The sequence below is a fragment of the Mastomys coucha genome, unplaced genomic scaffold, assembly GCF_008632895.1.
Source record: "Mastomys coucha isolate ucsf_1 unplaced genomic scaffold, UCSF_Mcou_1 pScaffold18, whole genome shotgun sequence".
Lineage (NCBI taxonomy): Eukaryota > Metazoa > Chordata > Mammalia > Rodentia > Muridae > Mastomys > Mastomys coucha.
The window spans coordinates 85,600,192-85,627,877 of NW_022196900.1; the positions used below are offsets into that span (position 1 = coordinate 85,600,192).

General features: G+C 46.4%; 1 protein-coding gene and 1 pseudogene across 1 annotated transcript; one reads left to right on the top strand and one right to left on the bottom strand.

The window, feature by feature from the left end:
- Positions 1-92: 92 nt before the first annotated feature.
- On the top strand, positions 93-27,402 carry Yars1 (tyrosyl-tRNA synthetase 1). Its single transcript, XM_031378752.1, has 13 exons — positions 93-367; positions 7,844-7,990; positions 8,124-8,299; positions 12,314-12,443; positions 16,701-16,781; positions 18,799-18,891; positions 20,508-20,643; positions 21,181-21,266; positions 22,071-22,206; positions 22,801-22,898; positions 23,496-23,689; positions 24,749-24,890; positions 26,584-27,402. The coding sequence occupies exons 1-13, from the start codon at positions 203-205 to the stop codon at positions 26,692-26,694; spliced, it is 1,695 nt and encodes a 564-aa protein (XP_031234612.1). The 5' UTR covers positions 93-202; the 3' UTR covers positions 26,695-27,402.
- LOC116096696 lies at positions 2,522-2,937 on the bottom strand (annotated as a pseudogene).
- Positions 27,403-27,686: the final 284 nt, after the last annotated feature.

Here is a 27,686-nt window from a genome sequence, read left to right on the forward strand (position 1 = left end):
CAGGAAACCGCCCCGCCCCTGAGAGGGACGCGTCGTGGGCGGCTTTCTAGCCCCGCCCTCGACACACCCACACTGTTTCGAAGGCTCCGCCCCTTCCTGTTTCATCGATTCTTTCGACTCTCTGTTGCTCCTGACTCCGGGCTCCTCCGGGGGAAAGGGGAAGGGAATCTAGGCCTAGCAAGCGGAGCGACGAGCTCAGCTGATGCAACCTGACGGGACTAGCGTGACAGTTCCCGGCACGCGGAGACGGCGGCGGACGAGGAAAGGGCGCGGGTGCCGGCTGAGCGCGGGAAACAGAGAAAGCGGAGCCATGGGTGATGCTCCAAGCCCTGAGGAGAAGCTGCACCTTATCACCCGGAACCTGCAGGTCGGGCCTTGGGGTTGGGATGCGCCGTTGGGTACTGAGGACTTGAAGTCCCGTGATGCCCGATACCGATCCCTAAATGTGTTGGGGCCGCGGTCTCCGCACCTGGGCGGCTCTAAGTCCCTCTCTGCTAGTTGATCAGTCAAGCAGCCATTCTCAGGGTGCAAAGGAAACTACAACGGGCTCTCCCATTGTGTGCACCTATCTTGCGCTGTAGTCATTCTGGGGCTGGGAACCTCATTCCACCCATCCTATTATATGCCGGGGGCACTGCTAGGCTCTAGGGAGTCAGGGCCCTGTCCTCCCGGGGCTCTTGCGGAGAGAACCGGAAGTTTAAAAGGACCTATTACCCAAACCACTTAGATAAATCAAGTACTGAAAGTTCCTATGACTGGAGTTCTGAAAAGAAATGGGAGCGAACTGGCCGAAGAGATGGCTCTGAGATTGGAAGCATGTACTGCTCTTGCAGAAGACCCGGTTTCAGTTCCCAGCACCCATGTCAGGCTGCTAGGCACGGCCTGGATCGGGGCATTAATCTGACGTCCTCTTCTGGCGTCCATGGGTGTGTGTGTGTGTGTGTGTGTGTGTGTGTGTGTACGTGTGTGTGTGTACGTGCGCACTGAGAACTGCATTTCAGACAGAGGGAGGACTCAAGGGGAGCAAGAATATTGTGGTTCAGGGGGAAGGCTGGGCGTGTAGCTCCGTGGTAAAGCACGTGTGAGGCCCTAGACCCGGTCTTCAGAGCCCTCGCACACCCTTTCTCCAAGGAGACTGATTTACTTGGAGTAGAGCGAGCACAGTGCAGCTCAGCCACCACAGTGGCTCACCTTCCTTTCTTCTCACAGCCATCTCTTTGGCCAGGCTGCTCGCTCCCATTTCCTTACAGAATTCCAGTCACAGGAACTTTCTGAGAAAGGCCTTCCTTGAGCGGTTTTTTTTCTTTAAAAAAAAAAACTCCCTACCACCAGAACCGTCTCCATCCTTGCCTCCCCGTGCCTCTGACATTCCTCCACAGAACCTGTCTTTTGACTTGTTCTTTTAGGAGAGGCAGGTAGGAGCCAAGTCACGAGAGGCTTGTAAACTTTGTTTTATAAGCCAGATAAAGACAGGACTAGAATTATGCTAAATAAGCTTGCACCACCAAGCTTTTTTTTTTTTTTTTAATGTTACTGCCCTGGGTGTGGTGGTACGTACTACCTGTAATCTTAATACCTGAGAGTCAGAGACAAGGGGGATAGCTGCAACTTGGAGGCCAGGCCTGTTTACATAATGAGTTCTTGGTTAGGTAGGGCTCTATACAGAGATGCTGTCTCTAAGAACATTCACCTCTTTGAAGGGTACATTTTAGTCAATTCTTGAATATCCACAAGGTTAAAGTTCTAGAATGTTTTTATTCCCAACTAGTCCCGACCCCCCAGAAAAATCTGAACCAACCTGAGCATATGCCTGTAACCCCAGCATGCAGGAAGTGGAAGCAAGAAGACCCAGACTTTAAGGCCACGTTTGGTTAAGTAGCTGGATTTAAGGTCATCATGGGCTTCACAAGACCCTCGGTGAAAATTTATACCATTAGCTATACTACCAGTCATTCATCCTCGTCCCCCAAGTACTGATCTGCCCTCTGTCCCTAAGTGTGCACTGCTCCAGGACAGTTCAGGTGACTAGTGTCAGATAAGTCGTGCCCATTGGTATCCTTCTTTCACAGGATAGTGTACTCAAGTTCGTCTGTGATTTTGTTTCTCTCAGAATTTCATTCCTCATATTTTCTTTCTCCCTCCCCCCATCACCTTTCTCTCCTTTTCCCTGTGCTCTCCTCACTTTCAGGCCCCCTTCCTTTCCCAGCATAGCCTTTCCTATCCCGTACCTTCTCCCCTCCCACCTTCTCCTCCCCAGGCATGTTGTGTCCCTTTCTTCATCCCACTGGCCTACTCTGACCTTTGGTCTCTTCCAGGAAACCACTTCCTTTATAGGAAAGGGAAACAGACACCGGGGATTAAAGGCACACTGAAGGCAGAGGGGGAGAGAGGGAGAGCGTGCGGTGCCCAGACACTTACAGAGAAGGGAACATGGACACTGAGACACATGTCTCTGCTCTTTATTATATTTTGGCTTTCAAGACAAAGTCAACCTATTTTTTTTAAAAAAAATTTATTTATTTATTTTTTTTTTTGAACCAGTCACCTTTTATTGGACACTAGTTCTCAGTCAGGGTATGACGGTTCAGCCAGTTGAATTCTTCCTAGGTCGGAGTGGGGCAGGCAGTTATGCTTGGCCATGCAGTGCCCTCCAGCGACCCCTCTTCAGTGGTACTTGCGTCGCCGCTCATGTTTGAGTTCCTTGTAAGAAATGCATTAGCTGAAAACCACATAGGCTGCCAGTACCATGTTAATCCCCGAGATGCTGCCTTTCCGAACATTGATGTATTTGTTGTAATACCGGTCATACCCTCTCCGAAAGGCTCCTGCAATGCCACTGGGGGTGAAATCCCGCATCAAGATCCAGCTTGGCAGTTCTCCGAGTTTAACCTCCATGAGCTTCTTCTCCTTCAATGGCATGAGTGACACCATCTTGAAGTTCTGGTGTGCGCGGAAATCCAGCCGCGCGAAGGCTGCTGGGAAGGGCGCCTTATTTATTTTTTTATGTGTATGAGTACACTGTAGCTGTACAGGTGGCTGTAAGCCATCACGTGGCTGCTGGGAATTGAACTCAGGACCTCTGGAAGAGCAGTCAGTGCTCTTAACCAATGAGCCATCTCTCCAGCTTCCCCAAGTTCAATCTCTAACACCCATATTAGGTGTCTTGCAGCCACCTAAAGGGATCTAATGCCTCTGGCTTCTACAGGCACTTGCATTCATACACACATACCTGTACACAGATACACATAATCTAAAAAAAATAAGTCTATAAAAAGAAAAGAAAATGACACCTATTACTAGCTACCAAGGCTCAGGTCAGATCTATGGGACCTCCGAACCTCTTGTCTCCTCTCTCTTAAGCCTGTACCTCAGGGCTAGCCTTAGTTGGCTCTGTCTGGTCTACCTTCAAAATAGATTCACATACAAATCTGCTTTTCTTGTTCCTTTTTGAGGCTGATTAATATGCCATTATCTATCTACTCACCAGCTGATAGACTGGAGTTATTCTGGTCTTTTTTTTTTTTTTTTAATTATCTTTTATTTTTTGTGTCGGCTTGCATCAATGGTTGAACTAAGGAATTAAAAGAAAGATACTTCTTTGTAGAGTAGTTTAGACCAAGAAAGAAGGCAAAATTTGAATTCTCTACTTCTCTCCCTGTGTCTTCTGTCTGTCTAGGTTGTAGTATGTGACCTGTCTATCATCTTTCTGGTATGCATCTGATGTCTGTTCCTATTACTCTCTGTTTATTGGACAGCACAGAAATATAGCATAGGAAGGGAATGAAGGACACTTTACTAGAAAGATATTTAGCAGAGTTTTACAATGGAAGAATTTATCTCATTGACTCGGAAGAGTGCTCAAAACTTCTAACAGTTGTTATCAACCTATAGCCAAGTGTTGCCTGCAACTTATTTTTTTAAGACAGCCCTGGCTATCCTGGAACTCACTCTGTAGACCAGGCTGGCCTTGAACTCAGAAATCCACCTGCCTCTGCCTCCCAGGTGCTGGGATTAAAGGTGTGCACCACCGCTGTCCGGTCCGCCCCTGCCTGCAACATTTATGGGGGATTTGTTGCTTTCTACTTATTCACTGTCTTCAGCAAATGACTACCAAACACACACACACACGCACACACACTCACATACTGTTCTGGGTCAGGGACATGGGGGAGTGTAGAGAGTAAAGCTTGGATCATGAAAGCTGACAAAGTAGGTAAGGTTGGCTACATTGTTCTCTTAAAGACAGGTTAAACGTACACAGGCTGAGTACAAGGCACTCCACTGCTGGGTCTAGAAAAAGGTCCTCTGAGTGCAGGTGTTATTTTCAGAAGCAGTTATTACTACACAATCCTTTACATAGTTTCAGACACCTGGCTTTGCTTGAAACTTTTGTTTTGGGACACAAATTGCTGAGACAACTCAGCCATTACTGCTCTTGCATAGGATGTGAGTTAGTTTCCAGTGCCCACATCAGATAGCTTATGACCCCCTGTAACTTCAGCACCAAGGGGCTGGCTCTGGGCTGCAGAGACACTTGTACACACCAACATCATACATACACACACACATACATACATACATATATACACACACATATATACATACATACATACATACATACACTTCAAAGAAATAAATAAATCACTAAAAATTGAAGCTAATGCCCACTTACCATTCCTAAAATACCAAGTAGGAATGGTTAAATTAATAATTGTACTAAAATCTTTTTTTCCTAACTTTTGGTATTTGAGGTAGTTTCTTATATAATCCAGGATGGCCTCCAGAAATTACAGGTGTGTGTCTTACCACCACACCTGGCTTCTCCAGGTAAGACAAGCACTCTACCTTCTGAGCCACATCTCCAACCACGTTTAAAACTTACAAAAGCCATGCAATGCAGTGATGTATGCCTGTAATGCTTTGAAGCAACAGAAGGGAATAATCTGGGCAGAATGTGGGATTAGGGACTAAACGTGATGTAGGTGAGTGGATAAGGGCTTGCCCAGTGTGACAAGCAGGGCTGATAGGCTCCGAGACCCTCGGCAGTGAGAATGTGCACAAGCGGGGCTGACCGGCTCCGAGACCCTCGGCAGTGAGAATGTCCACAAGCAGGGCTGACAGGCTCTGAGACCCTCGGCAGTGAAAATGCCCACATGCAGGGCTGACAGGCTCTGAGACCCTCGGCAGTGAGAATGTCCACAAGCAGGGCTGACCGGCTCCGAGACCCTCGGCAGTGAGAATGTCCACATGCAGGGCTGATAGGCTCCGAGACGCTCGGCAGTGAGAATGTCCACGTGAGATTTGCCTTTCCTAGCTGGCTAACCAGCACCAATTGTCCCAGTAGTTCCTTTTATTCTGGACTCGAAAGCCAGAGCCACGTGGCTGAAGCTGCCATGTTCTGCTGCTTGCTGGAGCTAGAACACACATGGACCCCTCCTTATTTTATTACCAGCTTTCTGTTTTCTAACTCCCTCACTGCCTAAGCTTGGTTGTCCTGGAACTTGTTCTGTAGATTGACCTTGAATCCAGAGATCTGCATGACTCTGCTGTAATACTGGGATTAAAGGAGTCTACTATCATGCCTGGATTTAAGCATTTCTTCACCTAGAATTTGCTCTGTCCCAAACTGGCCTTTGTCTTCTGGGATTAAAGGTGTGTAGTGCCACACCTAGCTGGGTGGGATCTTACCCCAAGGTCACCAGTCCCTTAATTCAATTTAATATCATTGAACATGGGATTCAGCTCCGTTTCCCTTCCTGGTGCCCCTTTAATGGTCAAACCATATATTTTATATTTTTCCTTTCTCAGCTTGCTTTGCTTATTCAAAACCCTCTTCAAGAGACTTCACCAGAGAACAAATTCTATGACGGGCATTTTTGAGACTTGGTCAATGTAATTAATCTGAGTCTCTTTACCTTAGCCTCAGGCAGACGCTGCAGACCATGTTCTTCACCAAAATTCTACAAAAACAGTTTCTAGGCTCCATGCTGAAGTTCTTCTCCACTGAAACCTCTTGGGCCAGGTCTGCAGTTCAAATCACTCACAGCAACAAAGTCTTCCACATTCCTACAGGGATAGTTCATTAAGCCCCACTTAAAACATTCCATGGCATTCCAAATCCTAGGTCCCCAAATCTACATTCTTCCAAACAAAAATATGGTCAGACCTATCACAGCAATAACCCATCTCTGGTACCAACTTCTGTCTTCGTTTGGATTTTATTGATATGAACAGACACCATGGCCAAGACAACTCTTAAAAGATCAACATTTAATTGGGGCTGGCTTATAGGCTCAAACCGTAACAGTACTTTAAGAGCAAGCTTGACCTGAGTCCTTCAACTGTGGCAGAAGGCTGGGACTGTTGGAAGTTCTAGAAGGTCCTGTAGAGCTTCAGCCATCGGGTGGGGCTGGCAGGCAGGCAGGCATGTGTGAACTCAGCAATGATGCCAGAAACTCCATGGACCCTGGAGCCATAGTCACACAATGGCCAGTCTCAAAGTCACCTTGTCTGTGGCGACCAGCACAGAGGCTGTCTAGGGAGCACAGCAATGCAATCCTGGGGTCTACAGTCTAGTTTCAGTTGTTTTTAAAAAAGATGTCTGTGCGCACATCGGTCTACACACCAGAAGAGGGCAACAGATCTCAAGGGGCCATTGTGAGTCACCATGTGGGAACTGAACCTGGGACCTCTGGAAGAGTATCCAGTTCTCTTAACCACTGAGCCACCTCTCCAACCCCTAGTTATAGTTCTTAAACTCTTTGTGTGTGTCAGCTCGTAGCTTGACAGTCTCACTATTTAAACATAACTATTTTTCTGTTAACAGTCAAAGCGTTCTGTCCCCATTGTTTATAAATATTTTCCTCTTTTTACAACAACATCCTTTAAGTCAAAACATGTTATATTGATTTTGTCAAAACAGACTTAGTTCAAAAACAGTGTAACATGTTTTCAACACAGTTTCCAGGTTACACAAAAAAGGTTTCACTCACCTTAGCATACACAGAGTTGTGATGCCTAGCCAGTCATGGTGTGCTGCTACACCCCTGTAATCTCAGCACCCAGGAGGTAGAGGCAAGAGGATCAGAAGCCTGAGACGAGCTTTGGTTATATGAGACAAAACAAAAAAGAATGTAGAATCAGAGGAGACTTGGTGATGTCTAAGCAGAAAGAGAAGAGGGAAACTAAGAGTAAGGAAGACAAAAGGAGAGCGGGTTTCAGGCAGGAGGACTAAACGGTGTTCATGAGCTGCCTCTGGTCCTCTGAACCTCAAAAGGGTATGGAGCTCACTGGAATGGGAGGTAAGCAAATGAGACCAGAGGAGATGCCTCCAGGGGCTGAGGAGGTGGCTCACCAGCTGCTCTTCCAGAGTCCATGGGTTTGATTCCTGTCTCCTACACAGAGGCCTACAAATCATCTAGAACTCCTGTCTCAGGGCATCTGCATCTGACACTCTCCTCAGGCCTGCTGGGTCATTTGCTGTAGCATATGGTGCACAGACATATATGCAGGCAAAACACACTCATGAAATTTAAAAGGAAAGAAAATTTTGTTGAGGTGGCTACAAAACGGAAGATAAAAGGTAACTGAGGGGGTCAAGAAGAGAAAGATGGGTAGATTTGTGCACTCATACCCTAACATCAGCGTCATTTCCTAGAAGAGAGAGTAACAGTGGCAGGAAGAGCTCAGGTTGGCTCGGCACTGAGAACACGTTTGGACTCCAGTGACATTTGCCCACAGGCTCTGAGCTTGAACTCCTAGTGACACACTGCTTTGTTTGCAGGGTAAAGGATGAGCAAGGAGGGGAATCGGCATTAAACCAGCTCTTCTGCTTCCACAACAGGAGGTTCTGGGGGAAGAGAAGCTGAAGGAGATCCTGAAGGAGCGGGAACTTAAAATTTACTGGGGCACAGCCACCACGGGGAAGCCACATGTGGCTTACTTTGTACCCATGTCCAAGATCGCTGACTTCTTGAAGGCAGGGTGTGAGGTGAGAACTGGAGCTATGAACCAAGCAGTTGCTGTTGTTAATGACCAAATACTTAACAAGGGTGGGGGCAGGGAAGTGGGCGGAAAGTGCTGGGGCCAGTTTACACTTTGGTGACCCCAATGTTTCCATCAAGGTAACCATCCTGTTTGCGGACCTCCATGCATACCTAGACAACATGAAAGCTCCCTGGGAACTTCTAGAACTTCGAACCAGTTACTATGAGAATGTGATCAAGGCAATGCTGGAGAGTATTGGCGTGCCCTTGGAGAAGCTCAAGTTTATCAAAGGCACCGACTATCAGCTAAGCAAGTAAGCTCTTGATTGCTCCTCGGGGATCTGGGGTTCCTTGCTAATTACAGGGCTGTGGAGTCCAGGCACTCTTTAAGTTTGGGTGGCAAGCTACTTGATACTCCCTGTTATGGACCATTAAACAGTTTATACCCTTTGTTGGTTTAATCCACACAACAAAAATACTGGCTCGGAAACACCTAGGTACAGATACAAATGTAACCCTAAGGAAGCCTCCACCTTGGAGCCCATAGCCTTTGGGGAAGGGGTGGGAAACACCCAGCCTCTCTCTCTCAGCCTCAGCAAATTAATGATAAAAGAAATGTGAAAGGAGGTTCTTTGCCTTCTTCCAGCAGTTCTTACTATAATGGTACATGGGATGCTGTACCATCTCACATCAGGGACATGGTACATAGGATGCTGTGCCATCTCACATCAGGGGCATGGTACATGAGATGCTGTACCATCTGTCAGGGACATGGTACATGGGATGCTGTGCCATCTGTCAAGGACATGGTACATGAGATGCTGTGCCATCTCACGTCGGGGACATGGTACATGGGATGCTGTACCATCTCACATCAGGGACATGGTACATGGGATGCTGTGCCATCTCATGTTAGGGACGTGGTACATGAGATGCTGTGCCATCTCACGTCAGGGACATGGTACATGGGATGCTGTACCATCTCACGTCAGGGGCGTGGTACATAGAATGCTATACTATCTTATATCAGGGACAGATTTGGACATTTGTGGCTTTTGATTTAGAGGGAGGCATCCTGAGATACTAAGGGTTATCTATACCTTAAAATAACTGCTGTCATGTACACACCATTGCTTCTGAGAGTCAGTTTTGTTTGTTTGTTTGTTTTTTCGAGACAAGTTTTCCTTGTGTAGCCCTGGCTATCCTGGGACTCACTCTGTAAACCAAGCTGGCCTCAGACTCAGAGATACGCCTGCCTCTGCCTCCCAAGTGCTGGGATTAAAGGCATGCGCCACCACCAGAGAGTGCGCCCAAGAGTCAGTTTTAAAGACATAAAAATATTGAGTGTTAAAATATGCTCTTAGGGCTGGGCAGTGGTGGCGCATGCCTTTAATCCCAGCACTTGGGAGGCAGAGGCAGGCGGATTTCTGAGTTCGAGGCCAGCTGGTCTACAAAGTGAGTTCCAGGACAGCCAGAACTGGCTACACAGAGAAACCCTGTTGCAAAAAAACAAAACAAAACAAATATACATACACACACACACACACATACACACAGACACACACACACACACACACACACACATATATATATATATATGCTCTTAGGATGTGTTGAGCAGTGTCTGAGAAGTGGACGCAGGTGACTGCTTGGCCCTGGGAGAGTTGAGTCTCAGAGCAGGTACAGTGAGACAGGGTACACCAAAGCACAATCAGAGATGGCTCAAGAATGGACTGTGTATAAATGAAGGCTTCCTGAGCCAGGCGGAGGCACAGGCCTTTAATCCCAGCAGTTGGGAGGCAGAGGTTGGAGTATCTTGAGCTCGCTGACAGCCTGCTCTACAGAGCGAGTTCCTGGAGGCTTCTAGGGGTGCAGAGATGGCTCTGTGGGTAAGAGCACTTGTTTTTGCAGAAGACCTAGGTTTGGTTCCCAGCACCTACATGGTGGTTCACAACCCTCTGATCCAGGGCATCCAGTGCCCTTTTCTGACTTCTGTGGCACTAGGTACACATGTGGTACATATGCATGTATATATGCAGTCAAAGTACTCATACACCAAGATAAAATCTTTAAAAAAAGAAAAACTTTCTGGATCAGAGAACTATATCTGTAGATAAGAGCACTTACTAACTACTCTTGAGTAGTTAAAAGGCACAAGCCATAGGCCAGGCATGGTCTAATCTCACCACTTGGGAAGCAGAAGCAAGTGGCTCTCTGTGAGTTCAAGGCCACCGTGGTCTATAACTTCCAAGCCAGCCAGAGAGCTGCATTTAAAGATTTATTTATTGTTATATGTAAGTATACTGTAGCTGTCTTCAGACACACCAGAAAAGACCATCAGATCTCATTACAGATGGTTGTGAGCCACCATGAGGTTGCTGAGAATTGAACTTGTAAGGGCTGTTAAAAATGGGGGGAAGGACCCCACACTCAGGGCTGGGGAACAACGACCCCAAACACCACCGAGACACGCACTTGTTGTAATCAGCAAGAGGCTCTTTTATTCAGAGCTGGGTGAGACTCATATGCCACGCAGGGGTAGAGGAGTCTGGCCCCAAGCAAATATTTAAACAGGTTTTTATACCCACACAGTTGCTAGGAGAAAAGGGGAAACTAAGGCAGGGGAAAGTATGGGGTAGTCTCTGATTGGTGCTGGCTTGTGCTAGGGTTCAGAAGCAGGTTAGCCACCTGGCAATTGTTTGTTACCTCATTTTTCTTTTTCCCTGCCAGGTCGCTCTGGTCTCTAAGCTCTGGGAGCTGGTCTCCCATTCTTCTAAGTTCTGGGAGCTGGTCTCCCATTGTTTCTAAATCCTGGGAGCTGGTCTCCCATTAAGTTCAACTAACAGCTAAATTCCCACAGTACAGTTTGAAAATTTTAACCTCTTAAACTCAGGACCTCTAGAGGAACAGTCAGTGCTCCTAACTGCTGAGCCATCTTTCCAGCCCCTAAACCCAACACTTAAAAGTCAAAAGCAGGCTAATTTTTATGAGTTCAAGATTAGTCTGATCTACATAGTTCTAGGCTAGCCAGACCCTTTTTGTGAAGAACCCTACCACAATAAATAAATAAATTAAATAAATAAATAAAAATTACAGTCAATTTTTTTTTAATTGAACCAATCCAGGAAAAAAAAGTTCAGTTCCGTATTTCTTAGATTTCTCAAGTGACTAGTAATCATTTGGGGGGAAAAACAATAAATAGCTCCTGGTTACTAGTCAAAGAAATAGAGATTAAAATCCTAGTAAGAAATCACAGTGTAATAACTAAATGGACAGATTTTTTTTAATAGCAAAATTAGGTAATAAAATTGACAAAAATCACTTTGGGAAATGGTTTGACATTATCCATTGCAGTTTGAGATGTAAATCCGTAATCTTCTGGCACCCAGGCCATGTGCCCGTGTATACAAGGATAGGTACACTGCTTACAGACACAAGTGCAAAGCTGGAATGCAGCAACAGACTCAAGATAAGGGCTCCTCTAAAGAAGGCGAATCAGGAGAGGACACGAGGTGCTGCACGGGTAGTTGTTAGTCTCTTTTCTTAAACCATATGATAGGTGCTGTTCTTTGTACTATTTGTTATTTCTTTATCTTTTTTTTATATACATATATTTATTTATTTTATGTGAGCACACTGTTGATTCTTCAGACACACCAGAAGAGGGCATCAGATCCCATTACGGATGGTTGTGAGCCACCATGTGGTTGCTGGGAATTGAACTCAGAACCTCTGGAAAAGCAGTCAGTGCTCTTAACCACTGAGCCATCTCTCCAGCCCTTCTTTATCTTTTTATGTTGGTTTTATGAGTGTCTGCATGCGAATGTGCACAGCCCTTGCATGCCTGGTGCCCACAGAAGTCAGAAGAGGGTATCAGTGCTCCGGAAACTGGAGTTATATATGGTTGTGAGCTACTGTGTAGGTACTGGGAACCGAACCCAGGTCCTCTGCAAGAACAAGTGCTCTTAACCACTGAGCCACCTCTACAGCTAGTTCACTATTCCTTACACATACTTTAAAAAAAAAAATTTTTTTTTTTTAAGGTCTTAAAGGAAGATTGGGAAATTGTAGTATTGTTTGATTAGGGATTCCAGAAGAGAAAGTGGGGGGTGGAAACAATGCCGTGCACCACGAGATAAGAGCTGGACATGCTCCAGAAGCAAAAGAACAACTAGAAACATAAAGTAATAGCTTGGATGAGTGCATGGATCTAGTGTTGTAGAAGCAGTGTGACGATGCTGTCTAAGGTCAAGGCAGTGAATGTACTTAAGGACTGGTCTGGGACACTGAGGCCTGCCTCACAGCTCCCTCCTCCCTCTCTTCTTCAGAGAATACACACTGGATGTGTACCGACTGTCCTCCGTGGTCACACAACACGATGCCAAGAAAGCCGGGGCTGAGGTTGTGAAGCAGGTGGAGCACCCATTGCTGAGTGGTCTGTTGTACCCCGGTCTGCAGGTAGGTAGAGAGTGGGGCAGCCTCCGCCTCCTTGCCACCTTTCCGTACTCTTTCTGCACTTTTTCTTCCTACTTTTATATTTTTATGTCTATTACTGTCTTGTGAGTTCAAGATTGGCCTAGGTTATATAGCCAGAGTCTGTCTCAAAAAAAAAAAAAAAAAGAGTCAGATGGATCTCTGAGTTCAAGGCCATCCTGGACTATGTACTAAGTTCCAGGACAAGGATAGCCAGAGCAAATAGTAAGGCACTGTTTCAGGGGGAAAAAATTTAAGGGTTCCAAATTTCACAGTGGTAGAATGCTGGCCTCTGTTTGGCCCCTAGCACTCCAAGGAGGGAAAACATTATTAAGATTTTAGCTGTGCAAGGTGAAACAGCTTTATTACCTCCAACTACTAGAGAAGCAGCTGGGTGTGGAGTTACACACCTTTAACCCAAGCACTCAGGAGGCTGTGAGTTCAAGGCCAGCCTGGTCTGCATCATTAGTTTTAGGACAGACAGTCAGAGCTACATAGACAGACTCTGTCTCAAATAAACAACCAAGAAGAAAAAAAAGATAAGACAGGGGAATCACTTAAGCCTAGGCTTTCAGGCAAGCCTAGGCAATATAATGAGCACAATTTTAATGTCCTTAGGTCAACTTACTGGATGTTTGCCTAGTTCCCACAGAGCTATGAGTTTAATCTCCAGTCTCACATAAGATAGTGTGCATCTGCACCCTGCTCATCCTGGGCCTGTAATCTGAGCACTAGAAAAGTAGAGGCAGGGGATCTTGAGTTCAGTGTGATGAAACCAGTCTTTTTTATTTTTTTCTTAAGATTTATTTTATTTATTTTATGTATATGAGTATACTGTAGCTGTACAGATGGCCGTGAGCCATCATGTATGTGGCTGCTCTCCGGCCCTACTCGCTCCAGAGTAATTCACTGTAGCTGTCTTCAGGTGCACTAGAAGAGGGCATCAGATCTCATTGCGGGTGGTTGTGAGCCACCATGTGGTTGCTAGGATCCGAACTCAGGACCTTCAGATGAGCAGTCAGTACTCTTACCCACTGAGCCTTCTCTCCAGCCCACAGAGAGTTCTGTTGGACAACTTTTTGTTTGTTTGTTTGTTTGTTTGTTTGTTTGTTTTTTCGAGACAGGGTCTCTCTGTATAGCCCTGGCTGTCCTGGAGCTCACTCTGTAGACCAGGCTAGCCTCGAACTCAGAAATCCGCCTGCCTCTGCCTCCCAAGTGCTGGGATTAAAGGCATGCACCACCACGCCAGGCTGGACAATTATTTATTCAACCTTTGTGTTCCCTCTTTCTTCCTCTCTACCCTATTTTACAAATTCTGCTTTTTAAATTCAGATCTAAGGAGATGGTTCCATGCATAAGGTGCTTGCTGCTTCAGCACCCACATTAAATTAAACAGGCAAGCAAGTATGGAGCCTGCCTGCAACCCCTGCCCTTGGGAGGCAGAGACAGGAATCCCAGGCCAGCTGACTGCCGATCCCATTAAAGGGGAGAAAAGACCACCAAACCATTGTTCTTTTTTCTTTTCTTTTTCTTTTTTCTTTTTTTTTTCTTTTTTTTTTGGTTGAATTAAACAAGCTTCATTTTTTGTCAGACAGGGCTATCTCCCTAAAGCTGCATTTGAGAGACTAGCACCACAGGAGGAACGGGGTTTTTTAAGCTTAACTGGGTGTGGTGGTACACACCTTTTTAAAAAAGATTTGTTTGTTTGTTTGTTTGCTTTATGTGAGTACACTGTAGCTGCCTTCAGACACACCAGAAGAGGGCATCAGATCCCATTACAGATGGTTGTGAGACAACATGTGGTTGCTGGGAATTGAACTCAGGACCTCTTAGAAGAGCAGTCTGGTGCTGAGCCATCTCTCCAGCCCTGAGGAATGGGGTTCTTATAGCCCCAAACTGCAAGGCTAGGGGGCTCCCAAGGGTTTTTGATTACACAGGAACTTGGCAGAACGTCTTATCAAAGTGGAGGTCAGAAAATGGGGTGTGGAACATGTCAAACTTCAGAAAATGGGTAAAGACCTACAGAAAACAGCAATGAATTTATTTTGACCTTGTAATAAGATATCTTCTAATCTTAAGATAGAGACAGGCTGGTCCATCACTAACTAGCAAGACTAGCCAAGTTAGTGAGCTCCAAATTCAGTGAGAGATGCTGCCTCTGGTGGGGAGCAACAAAAACATTCAACACCCATCCCTGGTCTCCACATATATGTGGGCACGCACACTTACACACATATCAACTCTTAAACTAGTTATTTTTTCCTTAAGATCTGATTTTATTTTATGTACATTGGTGTATAGTTACAGTTATGAGCTATCATTGTAGGTGCTGGGAATTGAACCTGAGTCCTCTAGACTAGTAGCCGGTGCTCCTAAGCACTGAGCCATTTCTCCACCCTCTTAAACTTGTTCTTGTTCAGCATCTCCGTTGTTTTGGATCATGGGTGTTTTCATCTAGACTATTACAACAGCCTGTTAGTGATGCTCTCTGTCTCTAGCCTGTACAGGCCTCCAGTCCATGCCCTACCCTGTCTGTAACTGGTATCTTTCTTCGGTGCTGGTCATATTTTTCCTTAAGGCACTCTAGACAGTACTAATATGACACTCGTGGTCTTACCGGTTTTTTTAAAAATTATTACTACTATTTTATTTATTTATTTATTTATTTATTTATTTATTTATTTATTTGAGACAAGTTCTCACTTTGTAGCCTTGGCAGGACCAGAACTCATTATGTGAAGGGGGATGGCCTTGAACTCCTAACTTTGCCTCAGTGTTAGGATTAAAGGTGTATACCACCTCCTCCAGCTACTTTAATTTTTGAGACAAAGTAGAGAAGGCTGGCCTTGAACTCATGGGAATCTGCCTGCCTCTGCCTCTCCAGGCCTGAGATTGCAGTCACAACCACCATACCTGGCGCTCCCCTCCATGTCTAAGTTCTCCACTCACCAGCACCACATCTCTTGAAGTTTGCTTTCCCAGACTGAGTCACCTTACATTTTCCTAAACACTTCACACTCTGCCTTCTCACTCTGTCTCCAGTTTGTAGTTGAAAATCTCAAGTCCAACCCACAGTCTGGTTCTAGGAAGACCTCCCCACACCCTGCTGACTAGACCACAGGTATTGGCCCTGTTCCTAACGTGAGCGTGTAGCTAGCCCTTAAATGCTGTGCTCAGATGATCTGTTTACGTGTCTCTCCCCAAGCAGATAATTGAGCTTGCAAGGGAGGAAGTGGGTCTGATTCATCCCTGAATCCACAGGGCTGGCACCAGGCCTGGCAAGTAGTGATGGACAGTGTTCAGTTAGCAGTCCTAGTTTACTGGTTTGTTTTGGGGGGTTTTGTTTTGTTTCAGTCTTGGTTTTGGTATTGGGGGAATTGGGGGGGGGGCAATTGATCTGTAGTTCACTGTCTCAACCTCATAGCAATCTCTGTGTTTCAGCCTCTTGATTGCTGGGTTTATAGGCATGGGCCACTATACACAATTCAGTATTCCCCTCCCCACACCTCCAAAGTATTAAGGATACTTTATTCAAAAGCAAAGCAATAGGAAAGATCTGAGTCTCAGCCAGCAAGATGACTTGGACAGTTAAGGCACTTGTCACCTAGCCTGATGACCTGACCTCCATCTCCCAAGACCCATGTAGTGAAAAGAGAGAATCAGTTCTTGCACATTGCAGAAGAGCTCTGGGCCTCATGGGTAAAGAACCTGCTTTACCTCTCATCTAACTAATCATAAGCCTTTTTATTGGGGGTTTGGTGCTCAGGACTGAATCCAGGACCTTGTGCAAGTTAAACATATGCACTTACCATTCACATACCCAACTTTGGAAGTCTTTTTTTTTTCCCTAGAGTGTCTTACTGTGTTGTAAGGCTGGTCTTGAACTTATGACCTCAGTATAAACTGCTTCTACCTCCCAAGTACTCATGTCTGGCTGGCAAGCTGGCAGGAGTTACTCTTCCATGCCATCTTTGATGTGACGTGCCTTATTCTATGGGAGACCTTCGGCATCACTTCCTCCCCCTTTGAATTAGACTATGAGCATCCTGAAAGCAGACCCAACTCCATATGCAGTAATGTCTACACATGTACTCCGCAGCTGTTTCTGAACCACCAGGGAGGCTCTGTGTTGCTTGTTTCCCTCCTGGCTCCACCCTATGAGAAATCATGTGATTCCAAATTTTCTGGCTCAGACCCATAGGGGACAAAGGCTGTGTTTACACTCTGTGTTTCTTTCCACAGGCTTTGGATGAGGAGTACTTAAAAGTCGATGCCCAGTTTGGCGGTGTTGACCAGAGGAAGATCTTTACCTTTGCAGAGAAGGTGAGTGTCCACTCCTGAGGTCTACAGCTGAAGTTGACTCAACTGTAATATAGTTGCACTGATCCCAAGCATGCTGGGTGGTGGCTGTCCTTGCTAACACAGGTGTAAATGAGCCTGCTCTGTCTGCCTCAGCAGCCCACACACTCTGTGTGCTGCATTCACTTCCATCCTGTTCCTACCAGTCAGAACTGTTCTCTCCCTGAGCATTTGGTTTGCACTGCCCTGAGCTTTGTAGAATCTGCTGGTCCAGGAAATGAAGTTCACCAGGGTTTGGGAGGAAATTAGCACAAACACATTCTTTTCCTGGAAAGAGCTTGAATGCATTGAGAAGTCTGTTGTTAGTTTTGGTTTCAGGTTTGGTTTTTTTCTTCTTCTTCTTCTTTCTCTTAATAATTATGAATATTTCATTTGCATATGTCTATGCACCAGAAGCCAAAAGAGGGTAGGGTGTTAGATCTCTTGGGTCTGAAGTCACAGTGCTTGTGAGCACTTGAACCCAGGTCCTCTGGAAGAGCAGCCAGTGTTGTTAACCACTGAGCTGTCTCTCCAACCTCTGTAGTTGGTAATTTTCAAAGCTTCTTGAAACCTGATTTGGACAAGGTGTAAAGAGAATATCTCAAGCAGAAATATAAATTCCTAGGATACTTTAACAACTCTAGAATGTTCCTATCCTTTGACCTAGTAAAATCTGCTCCTGGAAACCTGACTTAAGAAAATAAGAACAAGTAAGTAAAGCTTGAGCTGTGTGTGAGAGTACTCACCACGTTGTTAATTTAAGGCAAATATTTAGAAATAAGCACATCCAGTGGCAAAGAATGAGATAAGAGCATTCTGAGGGCTGAGGAGATGGTTCAGCGGGTAAAGTGCTTGCTTTGCAATCAGGAGAAGCTGAGTCGGAATCACCACCTATGCTCTGAGGTGTGTGTTTGCAGTAACAGTCTAGGAAAGGCAAAGACGCGCAGATCCTGGAGCTTGCTAGCCAGCTAGTGTAGTCAAAACATCGAGATCCAGGTCAGCGAGAAATGCTGTCTCAAAACATACAGTGAAAAAGCAATTGAAGAAAACATCCCAGGCCAGCGAGATGGCTCAGCAGGTAAGAGCACTGACTGCTCTTTCGAAGGTCCTGAGTTCGGATCCCAGCAACCACATGGTGGCTCACAACCACCTGTAATGAGATGCCCTCTTCTGGGGTGTCTGACAAAAAAAAAACATTCTGCCAGGCGGTGGTGTGCGCGCCTTTAATCCCAGCGCTTGGGAGGCAGAGGCAGGCAGATTTCTGAGTTCAAGGCCAGCCTGGTCTATAGAGTGAGTTCCAGGACAGCCAAGACTATACAGAAAAACCTTGTCTCAAAAAACCAAACCAAAACAAAACAAAACAAAACATCCCAATGTCAGCCTCTGACCTCGCACCCACATGGTTGAGCGCATCCTCATATAAGCATGCAAGTGCATGCACGCACTTGCACATACACACTAGATAGTAAAATAGTTTTCAGATTTATTTAATGAATGGGGAAATGTGTAAATGATTCTTGGGTAGGGTGGCACCATTTGGGGTTTTTGAGGGGAAAAAGAATTAAAGCAGGATGTTACTATATAACTTTAGATGGCTAGAACTTCCTATGAATTTCAATTTGCCTTACAATTATAGATCTTCCTGCCTCTGCCTACACCTTCTGAGTACTGGGATTAAAGGCATATGTCACTGTACCTGGCATAGCAGGTTGGACTTTCTGACACAGGATTTCTTGTAGCCTAGTCTAGTCTCTAATTTGCTGTGTAACCAAGGAAGACCTTGAGCATCTAATTGCATCTACCTCCCCAAAACTGGGATTACAGGCCCCATGCCCAGTTTATGAAGTCCTAGGGGTCAAACCCAGCACATTCAACATGCTAGGCAAGCACCTACCAGCTGAGCTATATTTTGGGCCCTTGTATCTTTATCTTTGAGACAGTGTCTCACACCTGGTTAGCTTACCCTTAGTGCTTTATTTTTATTTTGTGTTTTTCATTCCAGTATCTCCCTGCACTTGGCTACTCAAAACGGGTCCATCTGATGAATCCCATGGTCCCTGGGTTAACTGGGAGCAAAATGAGCTCGTCAGAAGAGGTAAATTGCTAACCATTTCTTCACATTTTACAATTATTTATTTTGTGTATGTCTATGTGCATGCATGTGTGCATGTCTGCATCTCTTCAAGTTCTTTTCCCAGTGAGGCACTTCACCAGGCCAAAGATGGTGCTGCTCTGTTCCCATTCATTTAGTTTTGGGTATTGAACCTAAGGCCTGTCTGTCCTGTGTGAGGCAAGCATCCGTCCACAACAGCATCCTCAGACATTCACCTGTGTGTGTGTGTGTAGAACCACACCTGCCATGGCCCATGTGTATAGGTCAAAGGACCACTTAGGGAAGCTGGTTCTCTCTTTCTGCCATGTGGAGACCATGGCACTTTTACCACAACCCCACAACTGTTTTTTGAATCCGGAAAGCTCCAGCAAAAGATGGAGTGAAGACTGCAAAGAACAGTGACCTAGCTAGCTGGAGAGTCCAAATGTCTGTGTGGTAAGGATGACCTTCTATCATTCAGTACATCATTGCCAGGTGGCTGCCGATGACCAGAACTAGTGGATGGAATCTCTTCCTTCCTAGGGCTGTGATAAAGTTCAGCGCTGGGCTTGGTGATGCTGTCTACCTGTAAATTCAGCACTCTGCAGCCTGGGGCAGGAATATGGATACTACAAGTCAGCCTTGGTGGCATCTTTACTTGCTTAGCCATCTCGCACAACTAAGATCGTTATTTAAAAATTTTTCTTTTGCAAACAGTGGTGGCACGTGCCACACTTGGGAGGCAAAGGCAGGGAGATCTCTGAGTTTAGGCTAGTATGGTCTACAGACTGAGTTCCAGGACAACCAAGAGAAACCCTGTCTCAAACAAACATCATTTTAAGAATTTATATGGAACTAGAGAGATAGTTCAGTGATTAAGTATACTTGCAGAGGACCCAGGTTCAGTTCCCAGCACCCACACCATGTGGCTCAAGACCACTTGTAACTCCAGTTTCAGGGGACCTGCCATCCTCTTCTGGCCTTGTCACCTGTGTACATGTGGTACACATATATACACTCAGGCACACACAACATTTTTTTTAAAAAATGGATGGGTGGGTGGATGAATGGATGGGTAGGTAGGGAGGACATGAATGTAGCTTGGTTGGTAGCGCGCTCATCTAACATACATGAAGCCCTGGGATTGACTCAACACTGCATAAAGCAGGCCTAATAGTGCATACCTGCAATTCTAACACTGGAGAGGTAAAGGCAGGAAGATCAGTTCACAAGCATCCTTAGCAAGTTTGAAGTCGCCTGGGTCACACGAGACCCTAGCTGCAAAGAAGAGAAAAAGTGTGTAATCCATCAAGGAAAAGATGGATAGGTTAGACTTCATTAAAGTAAGCTTTAAAGATTATAGCCGGTCAAAAAACCCAAAAAAAACCGGGCGGTGGTGTTGCACACCTTTAATCCCAGCACTTGGGAGGCAGAGGCAGGCAGATTTTCTGAGTTCGAGGCCAGTCTGGTCTACAGAGTGAGTTCCAGGACAGTCAGGGCTACACAGAGAAACCCTGTCTCGAAAAACCAAACAAAACAAAAACTATATACTGTGTGTGTTAAAATTGAGTGTGTTCTCATTTTCAACCACAAGAGGTCTCTTCCCTCCCGACGTCTAGGAGTCCAAAATCGACCTACTTGATCGGAAGGAGGACGTGAAGAAAAAGCTGAAGAAGGCCTTCTGCGAACCCGGCAATGTGGAGAACAACGGGGTTCTGTCCTTCATCAAGCATGTCCTCTTTCCTCTCAAGTCTGGTAAGAGTCTCCCCGAGTGGTTCTTAGGGGCTGGGCTCAAAGATCCAAGTTCCTGCTGTGATTATGCTTAAAATTGTCATAGGTTCTTCCTGCAGGGGCCGGCTGCCCTGAATCTCTGCCCTGATTTCATATATACAATGTGTTGTGAGACTGGGCTGTCCCTTAGTTGTCTGTGTGTTAGCTACCAAGTAGGGTTTTAAAGGGTTGTCAGGCTGCGGAGGTGAATCCAAAATGAGAGTAGAGACGGACATAGTGAACTAGAATACAAAAGAGCAATGACTTTTGCTGGATACACAGTGTGGCTGCTTATCTATTAGAGCCTAGGAAAGCTCAGCTGAGAGAACATGGCTAAATGCATCAGCCTAGGGCTAGTTCTAGCACCAAAAAATAAAAAGTCAAATGCCAAGGCTGGTGAGATGACTCACCTGGTAAAAGTAAAAGGCATTAAATATGAGACACACTCACACACACTCACTTGTGCATTGGGTTGAGGAGTTAAGACAGGCAGTTCCTGACTTGTTTGTTGCTATGTTGTAGAGTTTGTGATCCTGAGAGATGAGAAGTGGGGTGGAAACAAGACCTACACTGTTTACCTGGAGCTGGAGAAGGACTTCGCTGCTGAGGTAATGCTAGAGAAAGACGAAGACCACTAGAGTCTGACAGCCCTCTCCCTCCCTGGTCTACAGAGTGAGTTCCAGGACAGCCAGGGCTATACAGAGAAACCCTGTCTTGAAAAAACCAAAAAGAAAAAAGAAAAGTAGTGAAAGAACTGGGCAGGAGAGATGGCTCAGGGGTTGGGAACACTGACTGTTCTTCCAGAGGTTCTGAGTTCAGTTCCCAACACAGCTCACAATCGTCTGTAACTCCAAGATCTGAGCCCTCACACAAACATACATGCAGGCAAAACCCCAGTGCACATAAACCTACAAAGGAGTTAGGGGTCCAGTTACCCTCCAGCTGGAGCTTTAGTCCTTGCATGTGTAACTCAGTCTTTAGCCCAGGGTTTCCTGTGTGAACATTTTCAGTGGCTGACATTTGGTTTATACCTCAGAGAAGGACTGGAAAAGACTTAAGAGAATCAGAATAATGAGCACTCTGCCTACACAGCCCATAAGCTAGAACAGAATTCAGAGTCAGGAGACCTGGGGCAGGCTGAATGCAGCAGAAGCATTTGGGATTCCTTTATCCCATGGAGCAGGAAGGGTATGTGTTTGAGGGTAACCTAGGCTATATAGTGAGACCAGCCTGAGAGAGACAGGCAGGCAAGCCCCTGCCTTTGAGACCAGTTACCCTTCTCCATCCTACATTGTCTCATAGGAGTGTTGTGAGCTCAAGACTGCTGGGAACATACTTCTGTCTGCCATGTCACCTCTTTAATAGACTCTGGGGTTCAGGCCTCTTCTCACTGGCCTTGTTTATTTCTATAGGTTGTACACCCTGGAGACCTAAAGAATTCTGTTGAAGTTGCCCTAAACAAGTTGCTGGACCCCATTCGAGAAAAGTTTAACAACCCAGCCCTGAAGAAGCTAGCCAGTGCTGCCTACCCAGATCCTTCAAAGCAGAGTAAGTCCAGCTGGGAAAGGAGCCAGGAACAGCACCTGAGGCTCGCCCTCGCTGACACTGTGAGCTGGTTACCTGCTAAGAGACTAGTGTGAGACTGCGCTTAGAAGCCTGCCTTGGGTTTAGTGAACTTGTGTGCAGTTGATATTCACAGTGGCCATCTGTTCATGCCTGCTCGGGCTTCTTTAAAAAGCTCACCTGAACAGTCTCCCGGCTCCCATCTCTCTGCTTGTCTAGTGAGTTACCATCCAGTTACCCATGTTGCCTAGGTACTGCCATAGATACTTCATGTGACCCTTCCAGCAGAGACTCAGCAAATTCTGCATGGATTTTAGGAGTAGAAATACCCAGAGGTGGCCAGACCACTACCGGTCCTGCCCTCTTCCGGCCTAATAATGGAGAAAAGGTGTGGGGGAAATGGAATCCCTCCTGCAGGATTGCTGAGTCTGTATTCAAGTATGGCTCAGTGGGTAGGTTCTGGAACTCTCCTACATCCTGCCTCTTTCAGTCTCCTCATCTGGTGCTGTCAGTGCTGGCCTGCCATTGGGATGGGGGAAGGGGAGAGTCCTGACTCCTTGGAGTTCTTCTCATTCCCAGAGTCTGCTGCCAAAGGCCCTGCCAAGAACTCAGAACCAGAGGAAATCATCCCATCCCGGCTGGATATCCGTGTGGGCAAAATCCTCAGCGTGGAAAAGGTAGTGACTTCTTACATTCTGTGGGCCTAGGCTCCCAGCTGTGGCCAGCATTAGGCCTTGGTATAGACCTGGGGGGTAACGACAGTCGCCAACAGTCCAGGCTTTAATTAAACCCCATTAGGAGATTTTCCACAAGCCACTTAGGTTTATTTTCTCAAATCTAGACCTTTGTGAAGCAAATGCTCCTTCAAGCCTTGCTCTCAAAGCCAGTCGAGATAAGCACATGCCTGCGATTCTAGAATTTGGGAAGCTGAGGCATAAGGATCACAAATTGGAGGCTAGCCTTGGCTATATAGTGAGACTTTGTCCCAAAGATGAAAAAAAGGCCAGGGCAGGGGAACTCTGGGAAGAGCAGATATCCCTGGGGAGATGACTCATCAAGCATTTAATCCACTCCACTGTGGGCATCCCTCATTTATCTATTTGTATATCAGGGGTTGGGAAGAATATGCATGCCATATGTGTGGAGGTTAGAGAACTAATTTCTCTTCTTCCATATGGGATCTGGGGATGTAACTCAGGTGATCAGACTTGGTAGCAAGCACCTGTACCCATGGAGCTCTCTCTGTCGCACTGACAAGAATCTCTTGCTGGCAGCATCCAGATGCAGATAGCCTGTATGTGGAGAAGATTGATGTCGGGGAAGCTGAACCCAGGACTGTGGTGAGCGGCCTTGTACAGTTTGTGCCCAAAGAAGAACTACAGGACAGGCTGGTGGTGGTACTGTGTAATCTGAAACCCCAGAAGATGAGAGGAGTGGACTCCCAGGGCATGCTACTGTGTGCTTCTGTGTGAGTGAGGATTTGGTGGGCCAGGGGCGGGGGAGGGCAAGACACTGAGGAATTGGCCTGTGGGATGCCTTTCTGTATGCCGTGTGCAAGCCCTAAGAAAACAGCTCCCTTCCTGTTGATGCTAAAAGATGAGGCATAAAGGGGCTGCTGTACAAGTTTTGTGAGTGAGACATTTGCATACAGAAAAACTGTTAAAATAAAACTACATGGGTAGTCAAGTGAGGAGGCACAGGCAAAGGCAGCTCTGGTCTACGTAGTGAGTTCCAGAGTTACATAGGAAGACCCTGCCTTAAACAAAAAAAGAAAATTGCCAGGCAGTTGGTGGTGCACACCTGTAATCCCAGCAGAGGCAGGAGGATCTCTGAGTTTGAGGCCAGCCTGGTCTATAGGGCAAGTTCCAGAACAGCCAGGGCAACAAAGAAATCCTGTCTTGGGGGGAGGGAGAATTAATTGCATAATTAAGATGAAAATAAAATTTAGTGGATGCTGGGCATGGCAGCACCCACCTTTATCATGACCCTTGGGAGACAAAGGGGGAGGGAGGTTCTTTAATAAGCCTGATTTGCATCTCAAGGTCCAGGCCAGGCTGAACTACACAGTGAGAGCCTGTCTACCAAATACAAGGATGAAGCTCAGTTGGTGGAGCTCAGGCTTGGTTGGCATGAAAGCAGGGGTTTGACCTCCAGCACCTCATAATGTGAGCACGGTGACCCACATCCACAGTCTAGCACTGGGGAAGAAGCAACCTGGGCAAATCAGTTCAAGTATAGCCTGGGCTACATGAGACTCTACAAACAGATAAACATAACTGAAGGTGTCTCACTACCGGGAAGAGGTGGAGCCAGGATGCAGGCATGTTGTAACTGTGGGCAGAGTCCTTGCTGGAGACTTAGATGTGACTTCCCAGGAAAAGGGAAGTCCTGGTTATATGTTCAGAGATGTGGAAAGGTGATGGGGACCTTCTGGGCTACACTGAGGGTGTCCTTAGCAGCTCACTTTAACATCCCCAGCTGTTGGGAAATCCATAATCTTGCCTTTTCTTCTTTTGTGTCTTTCCAGAGAAGGGGTAAGCCGCCAGGTTGAACCTCTGGATCCTCCTGTCGGCTCTGCTCCTGGTGAGCGGGTATTTGTACAGGGCTATGAGAAGGGCCAACCAGATGAGGAGCTCAAGCCCAAAAAGAAGGTCTTTGAGAAGCTGCAGGTAAGACGCTATTGCTCTTATATAATGTTCTAATAATGTTCTAATAAGGCCATATAAAAGACACACAATCCAGATGTTATTTATAAGCCAAATGCCTAGATTGGGCAGATCTAGCTATTCCAACATACTCCCCAGTTATAAACCCCCTCATTATTTGCTGTTTCTTCCTGCCATGAGGTTCTGGTCCATTGGGTCTTCACCCTCCCTGCAACCTTCTCTCAAACCTCCAGTGCCACCTTACTTCCTCCACTGCCCAATCATGGGGAGTTTGGGGGGAGAAGATGAGTACGTGTGAACATCATCTTCGCAAGGGCAACCCATACCTTGAGAAAACAATTTAGCGGTAGGACACATGCAGCAACATCCCAACCCACTGCAGTCCTCCCTTGCCCAGGCTGCCCCTGTGTGCTGTCAGAATCAGCAGATCTGAGTGTGAGGAGCCTAGTCTCAGGACTCTACCCATGCCAAGTACTGACAGGAAGCACTGGGGAGGGACGTGAGACACTTTCTTGTCAGTTTGATCCAGACGGAGAGAGCAGCAGATGAGAGGTTTTCCACATCTTACTGGCAAGATGCCTGCTTTGACCCTCCATCCCACAGCACATAAATGAAGAAAAGGAAGCAGTCCCTCTTCCCCACCTTGAACTTAGGAACACTTGCCTATGCACACACAGGTGGTCCTGGACGCACCTACTCCTGTGTCAGACACTGTCCTGAATGCCCAGATTGCATCCATATAGCACATTAGCTCTCCATTGAACAGACCCGATAGAACTGTCTTAAAAACAGGGCCAAAAATGAGAGTACCCAGAGTCCTGCTGAGTGTGGTTGGTACCTACATTATAATCCCAGTACTTAAGAGACAGAGGGAGAGGGGCTGGACAGACGGCTCAGCGGGTAAGAGCACTGACTGCTCTTCCGAAGGTCCTGAGTTCAAATCCCAGCAACCACATGGTGGCTCACAACCATCCGTAAAGAGATCTGGAGTTCTCTTGTGGTATGTCTGAAGTCAGCTACAGTGTACCCACATACATGAAATAAATAAACATTAAAAAAAAAAAGGAGGGCTGCCCAAAGTTCATGCCAGCCTGGCTTACATAAGGAGGTCCAAGCCAGCCAGGACTACAGTGACCTGTCTCAAAACTGCTAAAATAATCCTCAACTGTTCCCTTCTGGTCTTTCGCTGGATAAAGAGGCATTCATGTCCATCTGCTTCTTATGCCTGAAGATGTCTCCTCGTGTTAAATAGTGGCAGGGATCATGTTCATGGTGCACCATACTCACTATTAGCCTGCTGCGCCAGCACAGGAATCAAGCATAGGATCTCAGTGCACACCCCGGTTCTGCAGTGGGCATAAGCAGTCTAGAGGTCTTTGTCCTCACTCGTGAGTATAAATGTGCTTATCAGAAGGTCAGAACATAGAATCCTTTGGGAGCTGGACTGAGCAATTGGGCCTCGGTGTGATGGTACACACCTTTAACCCAGCACTCAGAAGCATGGGCGGGCAGAGCTCTTCGAGTTTTGAGACCAGCCTGGTCTACATAGTGAGTTCCAAGACAGCTAAGACTACTCGAGGAGACTTTGTCTCAAAACCAAACGCAAAAGTTGGGCCAACTTATGCTATTAGTGTTAAGAATGTTGTATCCTACCATCATGACTTTATTTTACTTATTTTTTGTCTGTCTTGTTCAGGCGGACTTTAAAATTTCTGAGGAGTGCATTGCACAATGGAAGCAGACCAACTTCATGACCAAGCTGGGGTTCATCTCCTGTAAATCACTAAAAGGGGGTAACATCAGCTAGCCAGCTCGGCACCCTCCCACCAGCCTGTGTGCCAGCTCGACTTGTTGCGTCTCTCACCCGCTCCCATCTCAGGACACTGAAGCACCAGGTCTGAACTGACTAGATGAGGGACTTGGAAAGGGACCGCTCACCTTCCTACCGTGCGGGAGCACCCAGCCTGGCTGAAAGGAAACAGACTGCCTGGGCTAAGGGTATGCTGCCCAGCAGTAGAATGGCTCTACCTTCTTCCTTGGCAGCTGACTTGAGAAATCTGGTTTCAATAGAACCCACAGAAAAAGTTTATTCCACGGTCCTTGTAATTGGAAAAACACTGGTTCCCAAGTTTCCATGGGGTTTTCCCTGCAGCTGTACTAGCTGAGATCCAGTGCCTGGTCTGGGCTAATTACAGCTTCTCCCCGTCAGGAAATTGTGGGATTTGAAAAGAAGGGAAAAGAGAGCCTAGAGGTCTCTCAAGCTTCCCAGGGCTGGCAGCGTTCTCCAGGCTTGCCTACCCTGAGGCTTGGCACTAGAGGCAGGATTTGCCCAGCCTCTCTTGGGGTTCCCTTGATCTGGCTAAGCTGGACACTCCCTAAACAAACCAGCTGTGTTAGCAGCAGGATGGAAATGGGCTGACACAGTGTGGAGCTTTCTTCAGAATGCAAGATACTTCGTAAGGCATCTCAATCACTCACCGCCGCTGTCAAATTCAAATAAAGCGTCTGAACAAGGCTTCCTGAGTGTCCCCTTGCTCAGTACTAAGACGTCCCCCTCTTGAGGTGCTTACAGTAGGCAGGATACCATCTCTTGTGTATCTGGTCTGGCGACCACAGCCAGGTCCTGTTGTATTCACTAGCCTGGGTATTAGGTTCATGCTAGCATGCGGTGTGCATGCCTCAAACCTTGTCACCTGCTGCCAATGTTTGGAAAATAGCAGTCACAGCCAAGTTTCAATCATTTAATTAATACCTTTTAATGAAACACAACTGTCATGTGTCTCACTCAAGCTTCAGAGA

Excerpts from the sequence above, each read along its gene's own strand:
- Yars1 (XM_031378752.1), top strand. The coding sequence starts at position 203 with ATGCAACCTGACGGGACTAGCGTGACAGTTCCCGGCACGCGGAGACGG. Across the intron at positions 20,644-21,180 it reads CCTCTTTCCTCTCAAGTCTG|AGTTTGTGATCCTGAGAGAT; the intron begins GTAAGAGTCTCC and ends GCTATGTTGTAG. Across the intron at positions 22,207-22,800 it reads CCCAGATCCTTCAAAGCAGA|AGTCTGCTGCCAAAGGCCCT; the intron begins GTAAGTCCAGCT and ends TCTCATTCCCAG.